Source organism: Microtus oregoni, unplaced genomic scaffold, assembly GCF_018167655.1.
Source record: "Microtus oregoni isolate MIOR12 unplaced genomic scaffold, Mior012 000001F_ref0000356, whole genome shotgun sequence".
NCBI lineage: Eukaryota > Metazoa > Chordata > Mammalia > Rodentia > Cricetidae > Microtus > Microtus oregoni.
Window position 1 is genome coordinate 7,390,955 of NW_024543060.1, and position 16,345 is coordinate 7,407,299.

A 16,345-nucleotide genomic window follows, 5' to 3' on the forward strand; every position below is an offset into this window, starting at 1 on the left:
CAGTTAAAAATATTATGAAAATGTTTAATATCATTGGAAAAAAGTCTTAGATTGTGGAAAAAGTAAAGAAAGTAGATGAACAGATCATTAAAGAGTTAATGGTCTCATTTCTACTTTGATTTATATATGTACATGGGGGGGTGTGTGTGCGCGAGCCCATGTGCGCGCACGCGCTTATATATCTCCCTCTGGTTATAAAGCTCTAGCTTAAAGGTCAAGATAAAAACAAAAAGCACATGACAAGACAGGTACATCACCAAGAAAATGTTCTCTGAAATTAAATCCCCTCAAAAGCTGGGGCCTGAAGTACCTTCACCAGGAACTGATATTTTGCTGGGTGCATACACAAATATCCTTCTATTTGTCATATGAAGGAATAATGAAGATGAAGCTACCAGAAACCTGGGTTTGTTTGTATTTGCAATAGGGTCTCCTTACAGCCCTCACTGTCCTGGAACTCACTATTAGACCATGCTGGCCTCTGCCTCCTGAGTGCTGGAGTTAAAAGTGTGCACCACCCACTCAGACTGTTTTGCAGGTATTCATATAATCGTGACCGTGTGCTTATGAAATTGCTGGTTTGCACATTCATGCCTACGTGGACAGAATCAGCACGAAAGCTTAACCACGAAGGCCGGGGATGAGAACAGCCCCCAGGACGAGACTTATCCGAAGTTTCAGGACCTCTGGTCTACTATGGTCTGAAACCGTCAGCATTTCACCCAGCTCTCGCTCACATTAACTCCCGGTGTCATGCTGCAATTATTCTATTTCGCTGTTCATTGTTGGTGTTAACCTCATACAATTGCCAAATTAAACATGCTATAGGTCTGCATGCATAGGAACACAGTCACGACAAGCTTAGCACTGAAGAGTCAGGCTTCCACTGGTGTTCTTGGACTGAGCCTCTGAGATCAGAGAGGGCACTGTATTTGTATTTTCATTTAGATATACTTTCTATGACAGTACTGCTCACATTGTTTTTTCTTTGTGCTACTTTTGTGCAATGAAAACCAAACCATTTTACTGTGCCTGGGGAACTCTATATTGGAATGTGTGCTTTAGGAGATTGGCAGGCCCCTGAAAACCCTTTCGGACAGTGATAAAACCTGAAATGCCACCTTTTCTGCTGGCACGGCCTTTTGCTGTAATCAAAGGCCTTCCAGATGGGTGGATGCTTACCTGAAGCTCGAAGCTTGCCTGGTCCATGAAGCTCTTGGTGAGAACTTCAGCAAACTGATTGATGGCACGGAGGAAAACCCTGGGGAGGAAAGGCCAGATGAGGAGGGCAGTGCTGTGCCTCTGGAGATGCTTCCCTACCTAATCTGGACGCAGGACCGAAACTTCTGGGCTCGGCTGGGAAAGTCAATAGAACCTCACAGTGTCTTTAGAGGCCAGAAGGAAGGATACAAACTTGGTCTCTCCAGAGGCCTGTAAGAGCTTGGGGGGTCACAGGGCCAGTTAACCGGGGATGTGCACCAGAGCAGGTGGTCTGCATTCTGCTGTGACACTTACCTGTACATGTCAACATTCTCATGAAAATTTTCTTGAATCTTCTATCTAATTAGGAAGGGACTTTCTATCAGGTTTATGGAGAAATGACAATGCTTACAGTGATTTGGCTTGTGGGCTCATTAGCAACATTCTAAAGCTATCATATATTATAATGAAATATTATATATGTATATATAATATATGTGTATATATATGTATGTATTCAGTTCATTTCATGTCTATTTGACAAGCATCTGTTGCTAGGTAGCAATTCTAAGGTACAGACAAAGGTGCCGTGCTCAAAACCTAAGTCCTGGTCTAAGAAGATTGCAGCACAGTAGTGGTACCCTTCGTAAGACAGCTAGTTGCGTTCCAAGAGAGAACATGATAAACAATTACATGATAGAGTTTCAAAGAGATACAGGAAACCAGAAGAAAGGTCGACAGACATTGGTGAAAGGCTGGGTATTGGAATGCGGTCCTGGAACGGAGTTGTGCGAGAATTCTGAGTGACTGAGAGAACACTCCAAGAAAACAAGACAAGGGTTTTGTGATCTCAGTTCCTTCAAAACATGGAATTATCCCTGGGATGTGGTTTTGAGCTCCTCCCAGGTGTAGTGGGTAAGAGTGAGTCCACTTCAGAGCACTCAGGGTTGCTTGCTGCTGCTATTCAACCACATGTTTAAACCCTCCTTTATTCGCCTCTACGGAAAAAACATGTGGTTTGTCTTTGTGATGACACACAGTTTGAATTATTGAGAATATCACCCATGTGACCTTTCTCAACCTTCAGAGCATAAACTGTCTGAACAGGCTCCACTCTCCCAGGTCCCACAGCCTCTAGAGCAGGGACAGCTGGGGACAGAGGTCTCCAGCAGAGGTGATGTTTCAGAGGGGCCCTGTGAACGGAAGAGTGGTTGCCGTCCAGAGACAGTGGAGAAGGCATGGCGGGCGGAAGCACAGGTGTGGGACAGGGAACACATTAAGGAACCAGGAGAAGTTCGGTTGGCGCACAAGTCACACACTTACATAGCATGTGGCTGGAAAGGCTCGACCATCAGGATGAGGTGCTTACATGGAGCCAATGAGAGGGCATACAGAGCCGATGGCCAATGGAGATTTAATAGGAGGACACTGACCCAGGCAAGCAGAGACAGCAAACAGAAATTGGTACTCTAGAGAAAGGTAGTTTCCAAGCACACACATCGGGGTTAGAGAAGGGGGAAGGCGCTCTTCAGAGGTGCCAGGTTTGAAGCAGGGCTGCACTTGACGCATGTACAGCAGACCAGCATATTCAAGGTCACATGCCTCAGAATGACCACGGCTCTCTCACCTGCTCTGCGTCATGTTCATGACCATCCAATCTTTGGCATACACATTCTTCCCAATCAGATCCTTAAACATGATGAAGGTCTCCATGAGGAAGTCCTGTGGAGAACAGTGGAGGAAGGGTTTGGAAAACAGGCTCATTCATGGTCTGTCTTTCAGCACGTGGACAGAAGGACCCCTATTTTGGGACGATTCACTGATGGTCTCATAGTTGTGGCCTTCTCCAGAAAGTTATTATGGGCAATACATTCTTATACATAACTGTTGGGCAATTGGATTTCGCTTTTGCCTCTGTATCATGAGACAAGATACAAGATCTAAACTGGCCCCGTGCCTCAGTCTCCTGAGTGGTGTGATGGTTGGTGATTGACAGCACCCCAGCCTAAGTTTTGATTTTTTTGTTTCACAGCAAGATTCTGTAAGGAAAACAGGGACACAATATTATCCTTATTTTACGAATGGTTTCACAAGGCTGGGGAAAACTAAATGGCCACAGAAAATAGGAAGCAACGGGGGGGGCACTGACCTCATGTTCACAACCCTTATCTGTTTAGTGCCCCGCTGTGTGCTGTCTGAATATATTCGTTAAACTTAAAAAGGAGTTAATAATCATTTTAATAAAAGCCTTTTATTTCATGTGTATGGATGTTTGGCCTACATGTATATCTGTATGCTACATGTACACCTGGCGTGCATGAAGGAGAAAAAAGCTGGGGCCAGATCCCCTAGAACTAGAGTTACAGAAATTGGGTGCTGCCATGTGGGTGCTGGAAACCAAACCTGGGTCCTCTGTAAGATCAGTCCATGTCAGCTCTCCAGCCCCAAGTCATGCATTTTCAACAGATCCTAGTTCAATTCTCCCTGACCAGTTAGGACAGAAGATTCGTGCTGTGCACACAGGACCGCTATAATCCTGCAGAAGAGGCTGCATCACAGTGGCCCGCGAGAACCGCAGTAAGGGATAACACAAGTGGGCAGAGCACGGGGCAGTGGCGAGGGCCAGTCTCGTCCAAAGGAGGATGTGAGCAACAAGCAACTCAGAAATAGAATAGGCAGGCTAAAGAAAACAAAACCTAGAAGGTTTTGAAACCATTTTTTGCTACTTAGCTAAATTTAGACTTTTTCCACTGGGATTGATGAAAAAAAAATCGAGTTGTTTGCTTCTCAGACTCTGTGCATACAATCCCATGAAGAAAAGGACATCGCCTAGTGCTAGGAACATGGTGTAGAAAGGACAGGAGGCCCTTCCCCTAGCTATCTATTCATGTATCTACCTACTTACCTACCTACCTATCACCTACCTTTCTATCATCTACCTGTTTACATATATACACATACATACACATATATACACACATAGATGAGATTATATATACGTATATATGTGAAATATGTATATATATATGTGAGAGATGATGTATAAGTATATCATCCATTTGAGACAGAGACTCATGTAACCCAGGCTAATGTAGCACAGAATAACCTTGAACTGTGGATTCTAATTGTCTGTCTGTGAACTCAGAACATCCCTACTTTACCTGCTCTCCAATGGAAATTAAAAAGAAAAGAAAGTCACTAGGGTATGTCCATACATCCCACAAGAATGGAACTATGGTTACAAATAGCTACTCTGCACAGGCTTTGATTACCAGCACAGCACAAGGCCAGGCATTTCCATACATGGATTTAGTCAATGCTCCCACTAATCCTCCATGTAGACAGGCTCTTACAGAAGAGGGAACCAGTTCAGCAAGATCAAGTAGCTTGTATCATTTAAAAATTCAGAATGGTCACAGTTCAGACATGTGCTACCCGCTACACCGTCTGCTCTGAAGGAGAGCACCTGGCTGCTTCAGCGGCCTACGCCCCTCCATTCCTCTGACCACATCCCCTGGCACGGTCACTCGAGACATCCACACATGGCTGACTCCTGAACCATGCTGCATCTACTTGAGATCTCCGTTTGAGACACGTGGACCACCACTATGAAGGTCGGTGTCAGACTAACAATAATAAATTCTACCCATTTTCTTATTTGTCTATACCATGTGGGCACTATAGGGAGAAGGATGGGGGCGGGGTGTGTGTGTGAAGGACTGTATACTTCACCTTGGCACACCAGCCAGGCATGCTCAGTATAATGAGGGTGGGAAGTAAAGAACCCAGACCAGTGGTCCTCAACCCTCCTAATGCTATGACCCTTTAATTTAGTTCTTCATGACGCGGTGACCCCCAACCACAAAATGATTTTATTGCTACTTCATAACTGTAATTTTGTTACTGCTATGAATCAATCATAATATAAATATCTGATATTTATATTATGGATATCTGATCTGTGATCCACAAAGGGGCTCACAATCCACAGGATGAGAACCACTGGTCTAGATCGTAGAGAAGAGTGAGCCACCCGTGGATGGCTGGACCCAGCCGAGCATCAGTTTGCTCGGCACACCAGAGAACATCTTTACCAACAGCTCAATCCCGCCAACAGGTCCCCGGAGACCTTGGATGCATGCTTATAGAAACTGTGAAAATAACTTTTCTTTTTAAAGCAACAGGAAATCATTCCCAAACGCTGTGAGGGACAGAGGGGGTAACCTCTGCTTGCTTCCTCCCGAAAGAGAGGGTGGCCGACCACATTCTGAGGAACCAGCAGCACACTAGGGCACGGAGATTCCGTGCTTGGAACAAGGAACTTCCTCTTAGATGAGATTCAGACTTTTTCAGAGCAAAAAGATGTCCTAAGTGTTTCAGAAGAAGGGCCCACACTAAATTCACATGTGATGATCATTTAGTGTGGGTGGGGAACTCTTATTTAAATTCTAACAGGTTGAATAAGCATCAATTCCTTTTTGTGCCCTCTGCGGGCAGCCATTCACACTGCAGGAGCTGGGCAGGAAGCCTTGAACTCATGATGCTCAGCTTCAGTTACCAGTCATTAAATGTACGCAATCCTCAGAGGGGTCTAGCAGAGCTCAGGAAATGAGGCAGGGGGATCACGAGTTTGAGGTTGGACTGGGCTATGAGAAAAGAATCGTTCCAAACCAAACCAACACATTAGCGTTGCCAAGACGCACAGCAGACAACTTACAATGATGTCCTGTCTGGTTTTGAAGGTGCTGATGTAGTGGCTGTAGTGGCTGTCCTCCATCTGTCGTAAGATGGCAATCATGCAAGCCACAAAGCTGCCCTGCAGGGAGAGAAGCAGAGTCAAGGTTTCTTAGAGTACCTGATGAAAAAAGAGTTCGGGCATCATGGACTTTGATGATTGAGCTCCACAAAGACTCCTGAAACTGGAAACACCACTTCTAAAGGCACGGGCTTCGCCACTTGGCTTCAACCAAGCACATCCTAGTGTGAATTAGGAAACCTGGAGCCCCAGGCATCCCACCGACAGCCGTGACCTGGATTCCTCTAGGTGTGGGGGCATTAAGATCTCAACTAAGTTACCAGCTACGATAAAACTGAGTCCCTGGTTGGGGTAGCGCTGAGGAGAAGCTCCTGGAACAATGTCTGGCGTACACAGACGAGTCATATCTGAAGGTGGGATGGCGGAGGAAGAATAGACAGGAAACGGAATGTGTCAGCTGAGTGACTGTCAGGGGATATCTGCAATGCTGGGGCGGCTTTAGATTTCTGGAGGTTTTCAGGTTTGGAGGTTTAGGGGTCGAAGATGCACAATCAGTAATCTATGCAAATAGCCCAAAATACCCTAGACTCTACATTTTAAAATCTCTTAGTCCCAATTATTTCTGACAAGGGATATTTAATCTGCAGCAATTCTGAGGGGGAAAGGGTGAGGAAGACAGGAACCCGTGCATGCCATTTCTCTGCTTCTAGATCCCGCTGGACAGTTACATCTAATCTGTCAATCACATGGGATTCTGCACCGACTCTAAGAAAGGGGATGAGGAACTCCATGGTGACTATAGTGTCTACTTGCAAGGTCCGAGCTGTACACTTAGGGTACTCCTCTTTCAAATTAGGGTCACGGCTCTCACTTTCTAGCCAGAGGAAAAATGTACTGCCCCTCTGTGCTCATTCAAATACAAAAGTCTCACAAATTTAAATGAATTTAGCACAGACGTGTTGAAATACAGCCATGATGTCCATCTTAGACTCTTAAAATGCTTAGTTTACCTACCTATAAGGCAATGTAAACTGACTGTACCAAGCTTTGGACATATTTTACAAATTATCATATACTCTGCATTTATACAACAGTCAAACACTATTTGTGTCTCTGGGCTCTTGCCCACTCTGGATTTTAGATTTACTCCCACTTTTGTTTAGTTTGTGTTTCTTTTGTTCTGAATTAAACATTCCATCCATGTGGTTTTGGTCATTTTATTTTCATTTTGCTCTTTATTCGTAGTCTTGTTTATTTCTGTTTTTTTAAGAAAGGGTTGCTGGTAGCCCAGGTTCACCTCCAGTTTAAGTAGAGGATGATCTGGAACTTCAGATCTTCCTGTCCCACCTCCCCACTACTGGGTTTCACACACATACAGCCATGCTTGGTTCATCAGTACTGGGGATCAAACCAGGGACCTTGTGCATAGAAGGCAGGCATTCTCTCAGCTGAGCTGTGCCCCAGTCCACTTGTTCACATTCTTTACTTACTTAACTAAAACATCATCTTCTTCTTATTGGCTTAAAGTAGTCCTTGTATAGGAAGTCTATTAATGACTTTCTACATGTGGTGGATGACCTTGACCTCACAGACCTATTTTCAAATATAGGGGCTATATTTTTAGCAGGAAAAATCCAGTTTTTCTTCCTTTTTAATATTAGAAAACTCAAGGACCTTTTCCTTAGAAAACCAGGCACATACCCATTTATTCAGGCTGATCTAGTATTTAGTTTTTTCACATAGAATGTTTCATTTCATTTGACATTTATCTTTAAGGTATAGCACCAAATGAAAGACAAATATTTTTTTCTAAACTATTCATTTGCTTTTCAAGTTATATTAATTAAAAAAAACTCTACAGTTTCTTTATCTTATAGTCAAAATTATACCTGTAAACTCCCTTGGTTCTGTCTTACTTAGGAAGAGATACACATACAGACACAAACATATAAACATGCACATGCATAGACAAACACAGATATGTACATATTCAATCACAGGAACCTAATATGGCTTTAAATATCCTTTACAATGTGATACGTTATTACTTACACTTGACTGCTCACTTATATGTATCTTGCTGATTTCTGCGCTCATGCTGAGGTGACCATGACTCAGTGAATGAGAACTTCCCTTTGAATATTTATAGCGCAGCTACCACTTGGCAGAAAGGCCACTGAACGTACTTATTTCTAACCCACCTCGTTAGTAAAGGGCTCCTTAGTTCATTCGCTTCTCAGTCAACTTTTCCAGGTTTCAAAGAAACACTGGTCATTTCAGTTAAAAGCGTCAATTCTATAAGATGAGTCAAACACCATTCTGGACACTGAAATATCTCCATGAACACACAACACTGCCTAGACTCTGGCCTGCTGGTTGCAAATGTTCTCCCCAAACCCTTTTACCTGGGGTGGGCTGCCCATGCTCCCAATTCTGTGCCAGGAGAAAAATAAAGAACAAACAGCTAAGGTTGCTGAGAACCTTTTATCCTTGAGCTAATGAGACGGCTCAGCCAGAAAGGCGCTCGCTGCCGAGCCTGATGGCCTCAGTTTGATCCCTGGGACTCAGAGTGGAAGAAGAGACTCTGAAGGTTGTTCTCTGACCTCCACGAGTGCATCATGGCAAACGTATGCCCTCTTACACACGCGCACACACACAAACAACTGTAACTTATAAAAGAACGTTGTGCCCTTGAGAACAGGTGGTAGAAGTGCCTACAGGGGAAACGGGAAGCCGGAAGATCAGGCCCTGGAGAGAAAGCTCAGTCTCTTGCAGAACTCCAGCTGTCTGCCTCAACTCCAGCAGCTAATAGCCGCTGGGTGTACAGGAGCTTCCTATTTGATGTTACCTTGGTTTGCTCTCTCAATTGGATCTCTCCAGTTGCCTCTGTTGGAGGCTGGAACTTCCTGGTTAACAATATCTTGCTCTCTGTCTGCTGCTTCTCACTATCTGCCACTTGCTATTTATTCTTAATAAGTCAACCATTCAAAATCAAAACCATTCTTTGGACCACAAATCAAGATCATTCTTTGGACCACACAGAACAGTCCCCTAATTAAAATATAACCTCAGCTTTCAGTGTAATCGATAGAAGTTTTTTTTTACTTTAATCATGACACCATTTAGCTTTTTGTCATTATTCTGGCCTCAATTTCACCCTTTATTGCAACTTTTTAAGCATAATGGATAGGATATCGGCTTTCCTAAAAACACACCGATCACAAATTCTTGATGACGTCTGCCTTTTTCCTTGGAAGTAAAAGGTCGGTGGTTGGTTTTTCTGAAGGAAATCCAATCCATCCTAAGGTAGAAGGCTCATGCAGAAGCTAAGAAATGCTTAGAACTTAGAATCGTGATATGGGGGGGGGGGCAACGTGGGTTCAGTGCTGAGCCACCGGTGGAACGGATGAGACCGTGTGCCTGCGGTGTGGGCAGCCAGGACACTCACAATGTGGGGAGACTGCCGGCTCATCCCAATCACAGTCCGGTTGATCCTTCTCAGCAGCCTCTCCATGATCAGCTGCACGTGTGCGGACGTGGGGCCCTGCAGGAGAAACACAGCTGTGACGCCATCCCCAGCTAAGGATGCAGAGCAGATGAGGGGTGCCCCGGGCCGTCAGGCACAGGCACGGGAAGTGAAAGAAAAAGCACACCCAAAGCCAAACGAAAAGAGCCCCCCAATAACACAAAACCCAAGGTTAGGGATTTGTTGTGCAATCAATGTTTGTGACTCCTTCTTAATACAAATATTAAAGCCCTAACACCCTATGATATCAGAGGTTCTCTGAAAGGTAATTAAAGTCACGAGGGTGGGGTCCTGATCTGACTCGATCAGAGTCCTTATTAGAAGAGACACCAAGGGGGAGGGTGTGCATGTGCTCGTACATTCTCTGCCTATTGCTTCATGTATTCATGGAGTAGAGAACACAGCAGCACACAGGAGCAGTCAGCTACAGTCTTCAAGAGTGTCCTCATTGGAGCTCAGTCGTACTGACACCCTGACCTGAGACTTTCAGCTTCTAGAACTTCCAGGAACGAACGGTCTGTTAAGGCTCCCTCCTCTGTAGTGTTACAGAAGACGGGGCATCATTACGCTAGGGCTTAATGTCCCAACAGTCACATGTGACTCTAAGCCTTTATTCTTAGTTTTCAGTACTGAGAACAAAGGGAGGTAACAGTGCTCCTAGTGGGCTCAACTGTATTAACGCAAAACAGCACCGAATACATGTGCACGTTCTAATCCCTTCCCTTCCTGGGGTTGATTACACTCATTCAGCTCCAGGGCGTCCATTTGCCTTTTGCCAATGGTATCAAATACAGTTTCTTTGGTTAGGAGTGAAAGCCCACTTGCCCTCTCAGTGCTGGGACCCTGTCTGGCTTGAACCTGTGCAGTGTTTTATGAGCTGCATGGTAAGAGTTATATATATATACACACACATACATACATACACACATATATATGTATATATGTGTATATATATATATTTGGTTCCTAACCAAGAACCTGGTAGTGGATAAAAATTGTGACCAATCAGTCCACTATCAAGCTCTTGGTTAGGAACCAAATCCCCAAACACAGTACTATGGGAAAATGTTTTCAACTTTATAATGTGATATCTACATGTGTGTGTAAAGATAAAAGGGGGAAGGTTATCTATCATGAATAAATATCAAATGAACTGTACAAACAGTATGTCAACTACTGGGGCTCAAAGATAGGGAAAAGATACATTTAGGACTTAATCAGAGAAAATAATGGCATTCTCACACGCTTCTAGGGCCAAGACTGGCGTAGCAGAAATCTAAAAGCACCCACAGAAATGACAAGCTGGAATGGGGTGGGCCATTGAGCCATGGTTGACCTCGTCAAGTGAAGCCAGAGTTGGCTTTGAGACAAATGAGTTATCTTTTGTGTTCCCTGGCAGAACGGAATCTAAAGACACTGCTGAGAGGCACAGGCCAAAAAGCACAAGTGGGGCTCTACCCTGTGGGAACCCCAGGCCCCAGCAACGATCATAGGGAACACAGCCTGACATTTGGGGTGAGAGTCTCTTTCTCCTGTACCACTGATGCTCAAGAGAACATACTCTGTGAAGTGTCCCAGAATCTCCACTGGGGCCTGAACATAGCACATGGGAAATCCAGGCAGGGTCAGCTCCTGTATCTAAGAGGTGGGGCTAGGGGCTAGTTCACAGAGAACACCAAAAATATAAACATTACTAATGGGCTCTAGAGATGGCAACGCTGTCCAGGAGAAGATACGCCAAGTCAGAGGCACAAGAGGTTTCTGCAGGACAATCATCTTAGTGGGTGTGTATGCACGTGTGTGTGTGCATGTAGCGGTCGGTGCCTTTCTCTTTCCCACTGCCTTACTTGCTGAGTCAGGGTCTCCCATCAGATCTACAGATCACTATTTTGCCTAGACTAGCTGGCTAGTGGGCCCCGATGGTATGCATGTCTCTACATGACAGTGCTGTGGTTACATGTATGTATGTGCAATCACACTCAGATTTACACATGTGCTGGGAATCTAAATTCAAGTACTCATGTTTGCATAGCCAGCTCTTTACTCACCAAGTCTTCTCCCCAGCCTTTGAACATAGAGATTTGTTTGTTTGGGTTCTGAGATGGAGTCTCACCAAGTAGCCCTGTCTAGCCTGGAACTCACTAGGCAGGATCAATTTGGCCTCAACCTCAGAGATCTGCCTACTTTTGCCTGTGGAGTGCTGGGATTAAATTGAGCACTACTACGCCTGACCAACTTAAGAGTCCACTGCCAATGACCTCAGTGGTAAGCCAACTAGGAAAATCAGCCCAGTGAGGTCCCTCACATCAAGTTATTTGCTTGTATCTCAACCTGATGTGAGGTACGGCATGTTTAGCCCGTTCTAAAAGGGACACAGCTTGCTCTACTACTTCAGTGTCCCTACACTGCCTGGGATGGGGAAGGCCACAGAGTTTCCTGTTGGGTGCAAAGGGACCAGCAGAGGCTCAGGCCATAGAGGATCACTGCACTCACCACATCCTTCCTGTCCAGGACCTCTAGGATGTTGCTTAGAAGCTGGGCGCTCGCCTCGTGGTCGGGTTTGCTCGAGTGGTCGTCCAGCTGGCCGCTGAGCTGGTCTGTCAGCAGGGGCAGCAGCACCTCCCTGCACTCTGAAGAACAACAGAAACAGCTCACACAGCGGCTCGCATATGGCTGCCCCAGCCCTGATAGCCCTCTCTACAATTATACTTGACTCTGAACCCCCCCGAGGTCAGCGCAGCTAACAGAGCACGTAGACTGAGGCATGACGCTTCAACCTTGTCCCTGGAGTTCATAGTTTAAGAAACTCCCACAGGCAGACGCGAGCACTGGCCACATGTCTTCTTTTCCCAGTGCTGGGGATCGATGGAGGGCCTCTCCCTCTACAGCTGAGACATACGCTTAAGCACTAACAGTCTGTAAATGATATAACAATCTCTCCAGCTTTTAATATTCAAAAAATTTAATATGCATGTTCTCTATCTATCTATCTATCTATCTATCTATCTATCGTGTGTGTGCATGCATACAATCCTAGCACTCCTCAGTAGACAGGAAGATTTAGGGTTTGAGGTCAGTCCACACTGCAGAGAGAAAACTGTTTCGGTAAAAAAGCAAAGAAACAATAGTGGCTATCTAACCCAGGCTGGGGAACTGACTAGGCAGTTAAAGAGCTCTCGCTGGCTTCCAGAGGACCTGGGCCTGATTCCCAGCATCCACACCAGGTAGCTCACAGCCACCTCACACTTCAATTTGAGGGGATCAGATACCTCTTCTGACCTCTTGGGCACTTACACACACACACACACACACACACACACACACACACACTAGGAAAAAGAAAGATTAAACCAACTTCAGTCTCTTAAACTGCTTTCCCAAGAGGTCCTTAAGACCCAGCAAATGGGCTAGTTGTGGTGGTGCACACACCTTTAACCGCCCACTAAGGAGGCAGAGGCAGGTGAATCTCTGAGTTCAAGGACAACCTGGTCTACAGAGTGAGTTGCAGGACAGTCAGGGCTATACAGAGAAACCCTATCTGAAAAAAAAAAAAACAGCACAACTAACTAAATAAATATTTTAAAAAAGAAAGAACCAGCAACCTGCCAAGGGCATGGCTGGTACCAAACTCAAATTAAACAAGGAAAGAAATCATAGGCAAGTGCTGGGTGTTATAGATGTCAGCCTGGTCTTGGGGAAACCATGAGATCTCCTGCTCTTCTCAAGTGTTCATTTGTAAAATTTCACTGATCAGCCTATTTGTTAATGCTTTTTATTTATTTATTTATTTATTTATTTATTTATTTATTTTGTATACAATATTCTGTCTGTGTGCATGTCTGCAGGCCAGAAGAGGGCACCAGACCTCTTTACAGATGGTTGTGAGCCACCATGTGGTTGCCGGGAATTGAACTCAGGACCTTTGGAAGAGCAGGCAATGCTCTTAACCTCTGAGCCATCTCTCCAGCCCTTGTTAATGCTTTTGTATTCAGTTTTCGGTCTTTTGTGAAAACGATAATCACAGAGATGTGCTTCAAACATGCTGCCATAGTCAATCTAAACAGAGGCGTCACTTGTCAAAATAAACTAATCTAATTTGAGCTAGACGGACCAGAGGATAGAGAAACGAAGTACCGGACACAGAAACGCTTTTGGTGACAACCACTCCGGTGCACGTGTGGCCAAGGGCAATGAGTCTGACACCTGCCCCAAGTGCTTCAGGTTCTGAGGGAGGCTTACCTGGCTGCTGGAAAAGGCTGCTCTCCACTATCTTGGTCATGCAGTTCAGCTTCTGCCGGACCAGCTGGTTGTCTGGAATGCTCTGAATGAACTTGCAGAAAAGCACACTGGAAGAAAAGCCGCAGGGTCAGTGTGCTCACTGGGCCAAGCTGAAGACACCCTTACACACACCTCCACTCAGAGCTGAGCAGAAGTGGGCCTGTAAAGCCCACGGGTGACCTAAGACTTAATCTGAGAGTGTCTCTGGAAACAATCCTGTTCCCCAGAGGGTTCTGCCTTAGAACTGACTTTGCCCTTGAGAGTCAGGCACACCCACACATACCAGCACTTTCCAGGCCCACCTCAAGCCTCGGCTTCTGCAAAAGGCCTTTTCTAGCGGTCTCCTCTCTAAGGACCTCCGTACTTTGCATCCCTAGGCTCCTTTCTTTTGCACCACTTCTTTTCCCACAGAGTGCAAGTCTCTCCGAAGGGCCAGCCGTGGGTGTTCTTTTATCTCCTCCGCAGAACGGAACACAAACAGGTGTCCCCTTAACCCTTGCTAGAGCAAAGCATGTGTGACAGCCAGGTTGTGCCCAGCATCGGGCTTGCTCCTGCCAGTTTTTGAGACACAGACCGCGTTCTGCTACTCACCTGAGATCCATGGGGTCGAACACCAGTTTGACGTCATTAATTATGCTAGGGAGATATTTCAAAGCTGCCCCCTGTAAGGAGCACAGAGGCGATCAGTGCCAAGAAAAAACAAACAAACAAAACCAGAATACACCATTGCAGCTCTGGAGAAAAGGGCAGGACCTGGGGTTTAAATGGGAAACTGGTAAGGTGAGCATCCAAACTGCCTAGGTTCCCACAAAGCCAGTACGTGCAGTAGGATCAAAAACCCACTGCGATTGTTCTTGAATTCTCAGTATTCCTCATTGTCCGCTATGTTAAGCTAGTCCGGATTTATCCCATGCTTTTTCAGACCTAGGGATAGAGGTGGGCAGTCCTTGGGCTTCCACAGGTCAGGGAACCCTGATTGCTCTTCGAGCAGATGAGGGAGGGGGACTTGATCGGGGGAGGGGGAGGGAAATGGGAAGCGGTTGCGGGGACGAGGCAGAAATCCTTAATAAATAAATAAATTTAAAAATAAATAAATAAAAAAAATAAAATCTGTACTTCAAAAAAAAAAGATAAAGACGGGTGTGAGTAAAATAAATAAATAAATAAATAAATGGGAAACTGGAAGCAGGTGCCCTTGCTATGAGAGGTGGCGCTCCACCAAGCTTCCTTCTAAAAATGCAGGAGGCCTAGGCCTGGTTTTCACTACCAAAAGGCTATATGCATTTACAGTACATTCTTTGGGAAGTAATTCAAGTTTCTCTCACAAAGTCACCATGGAGAGGGAAGAAGGGGTAGGCTTCAAACTGGAGCCCTCAAGGTTTACATGGCTCACAAGTTTTGTAAAACTGCTGCTGCTGCTGGTGACTCTGCACGTCTGGAAGGAGGTGTGCAAGCAAGTGTGTGTGTGTGTGTGTGTGTGTGTGTGTGTGTGTGTATGTGTGTTGGGGGGATTGACAGAAAAGAGAAACTGCCACCTGGGCTACCAGGGGGATCAGTTTGCTAAAAATCAAGGGATCAAGCAGGATTTCTAACAGCCACTCAAGTGGAGCCTAAAGCGGCAGCCTGTCTTTGGTGAGTTGACATTTGAAGCTACAAATGCATATGAAAGTTAAAATGTGGATGTAGTTACTTTTACCGTGTGTTTGTTTTCAGCGGGGCTGTGGCTGAACCCAGAACCTCATGCATGTCAGGCAAGCAGCTACCCAGCAGCCACAGCTGCACCCACTTTTCCTCTGCCTCTGCCCGTTCTACTATGCTTCTCCGTTCTCCAAGAGTGTACTGCACTGTTCCCTCCTGCCCAGCTACATCTCCACGAGGGTCCCTCAAAGGGTCACCCACAAGGTCACCAGGCTGACCTTGATCTTGACAGCTTCCTCTAGTGGTCTGTCCATCAGCGTGTTGAAAGCCAGAAACAACTGGCGGATCGAGTTGTTAAATTCATCTCCATCTTCGCTCTGACCATAAAATCTAGTAAGAAAGAAAATATGCAATAGACTTGTGGTCTCAAAAAGCAACACTAGAGGTCAGTGCCTTGCTGGCCACTTTCTCTGATTGTGTGGAGACAGCTCTGGGGGCACCCCAGGACTGTTTCTATGGGATGAAAAGTCAGCCCAGTAAACTACAAAGACATCAAGACTCTGAAAATGGCCAAGTGGTCACGTGTAGGTAAAGACTCCAGACCCAGTCTATAGCTGGCTAACCAGGCCTGACCACTGGAGCTGTCTGAAGGGCCCAAGCCAGGAGAGTAACTTGGCCTTGGACAAATTTGTGGGCACTGCTAGCGGGAGGGACACTGCAGAAAGCCGTTGTGCAGAGGTAGCAGGTGAGCGGGTATGGCTGCCTTCCTCAGCTCATATCAAGAACAGGAGGCATAGGCTTCCAGAGCAGACTGTGGGGATCTAAATTAGCCTTGCACACATCCTCTTCCAGCATCCTTCCTCTTTCCCTCCTCTCCCCTGTCTCATGCCATCGAGCCTTGATCTGAGCTGAGGTCGCAGGCACCGTGGAGAAGCTCTCTAACCTAG

The 16,345-nt window shown here is 45.7% G+C and overlaps 1 protein-coding gene across 3 annotated transcripts in view; it reads right to left on the minus strand.

Moving 5' to 3' along the window:
• The window catches only part of Dock5 (dedicator of cytokinesis 5), a 174,844-nt gene that overhangs the window by 39,531 nt on the left and 118,968 nt on the right, over positions 1 to 16,345 (minus strand). For all 3 annotated transcript variants that reach the window (XR_005975585.1, XM_041663816.1, XM_041663826.1), the window contains exons 23-30: positions 15,677 to 15,788; positions 14,352 to 14,422; positions 13,722 to 13,828; positions 11,976 to 12,112; positions 9,405 to 9,500; positions 5,918 to 6,016; positions 2,828 to 2,922; positions 1,183 to 1,261 (exon numbers count right to left, since the gene is read on the minus strand). Coding sequence is in view for 2 of the 3 variants with exons in the window: in XM_041663816.1 (XP_041519750.1) it covers positions 1,183 to 1,261; positions 2,828 to 2,922; positions 5,918 to 6,016; positions 9,405 to 9,500; positions 11,976 to 12,112; positions 13,722 to 13,828; positions 14,352 to 14,422; positions 15,677 to 15,788 (796 nt within the window). In the remaining variant the exon portion in view is untranslated. The remainder of the gene's footprint in view (positions 1 to 1,182; positions 1,262 to 2,827; positions 2,923 to 5,917; positions 6,017 to 9,404; positions 9,501 to 11,975; positions 12,113 to 13,721; positions 13,829 to 14,351; positions 14,423 to 15,676; positions 15,789 to 16,345) is intronic.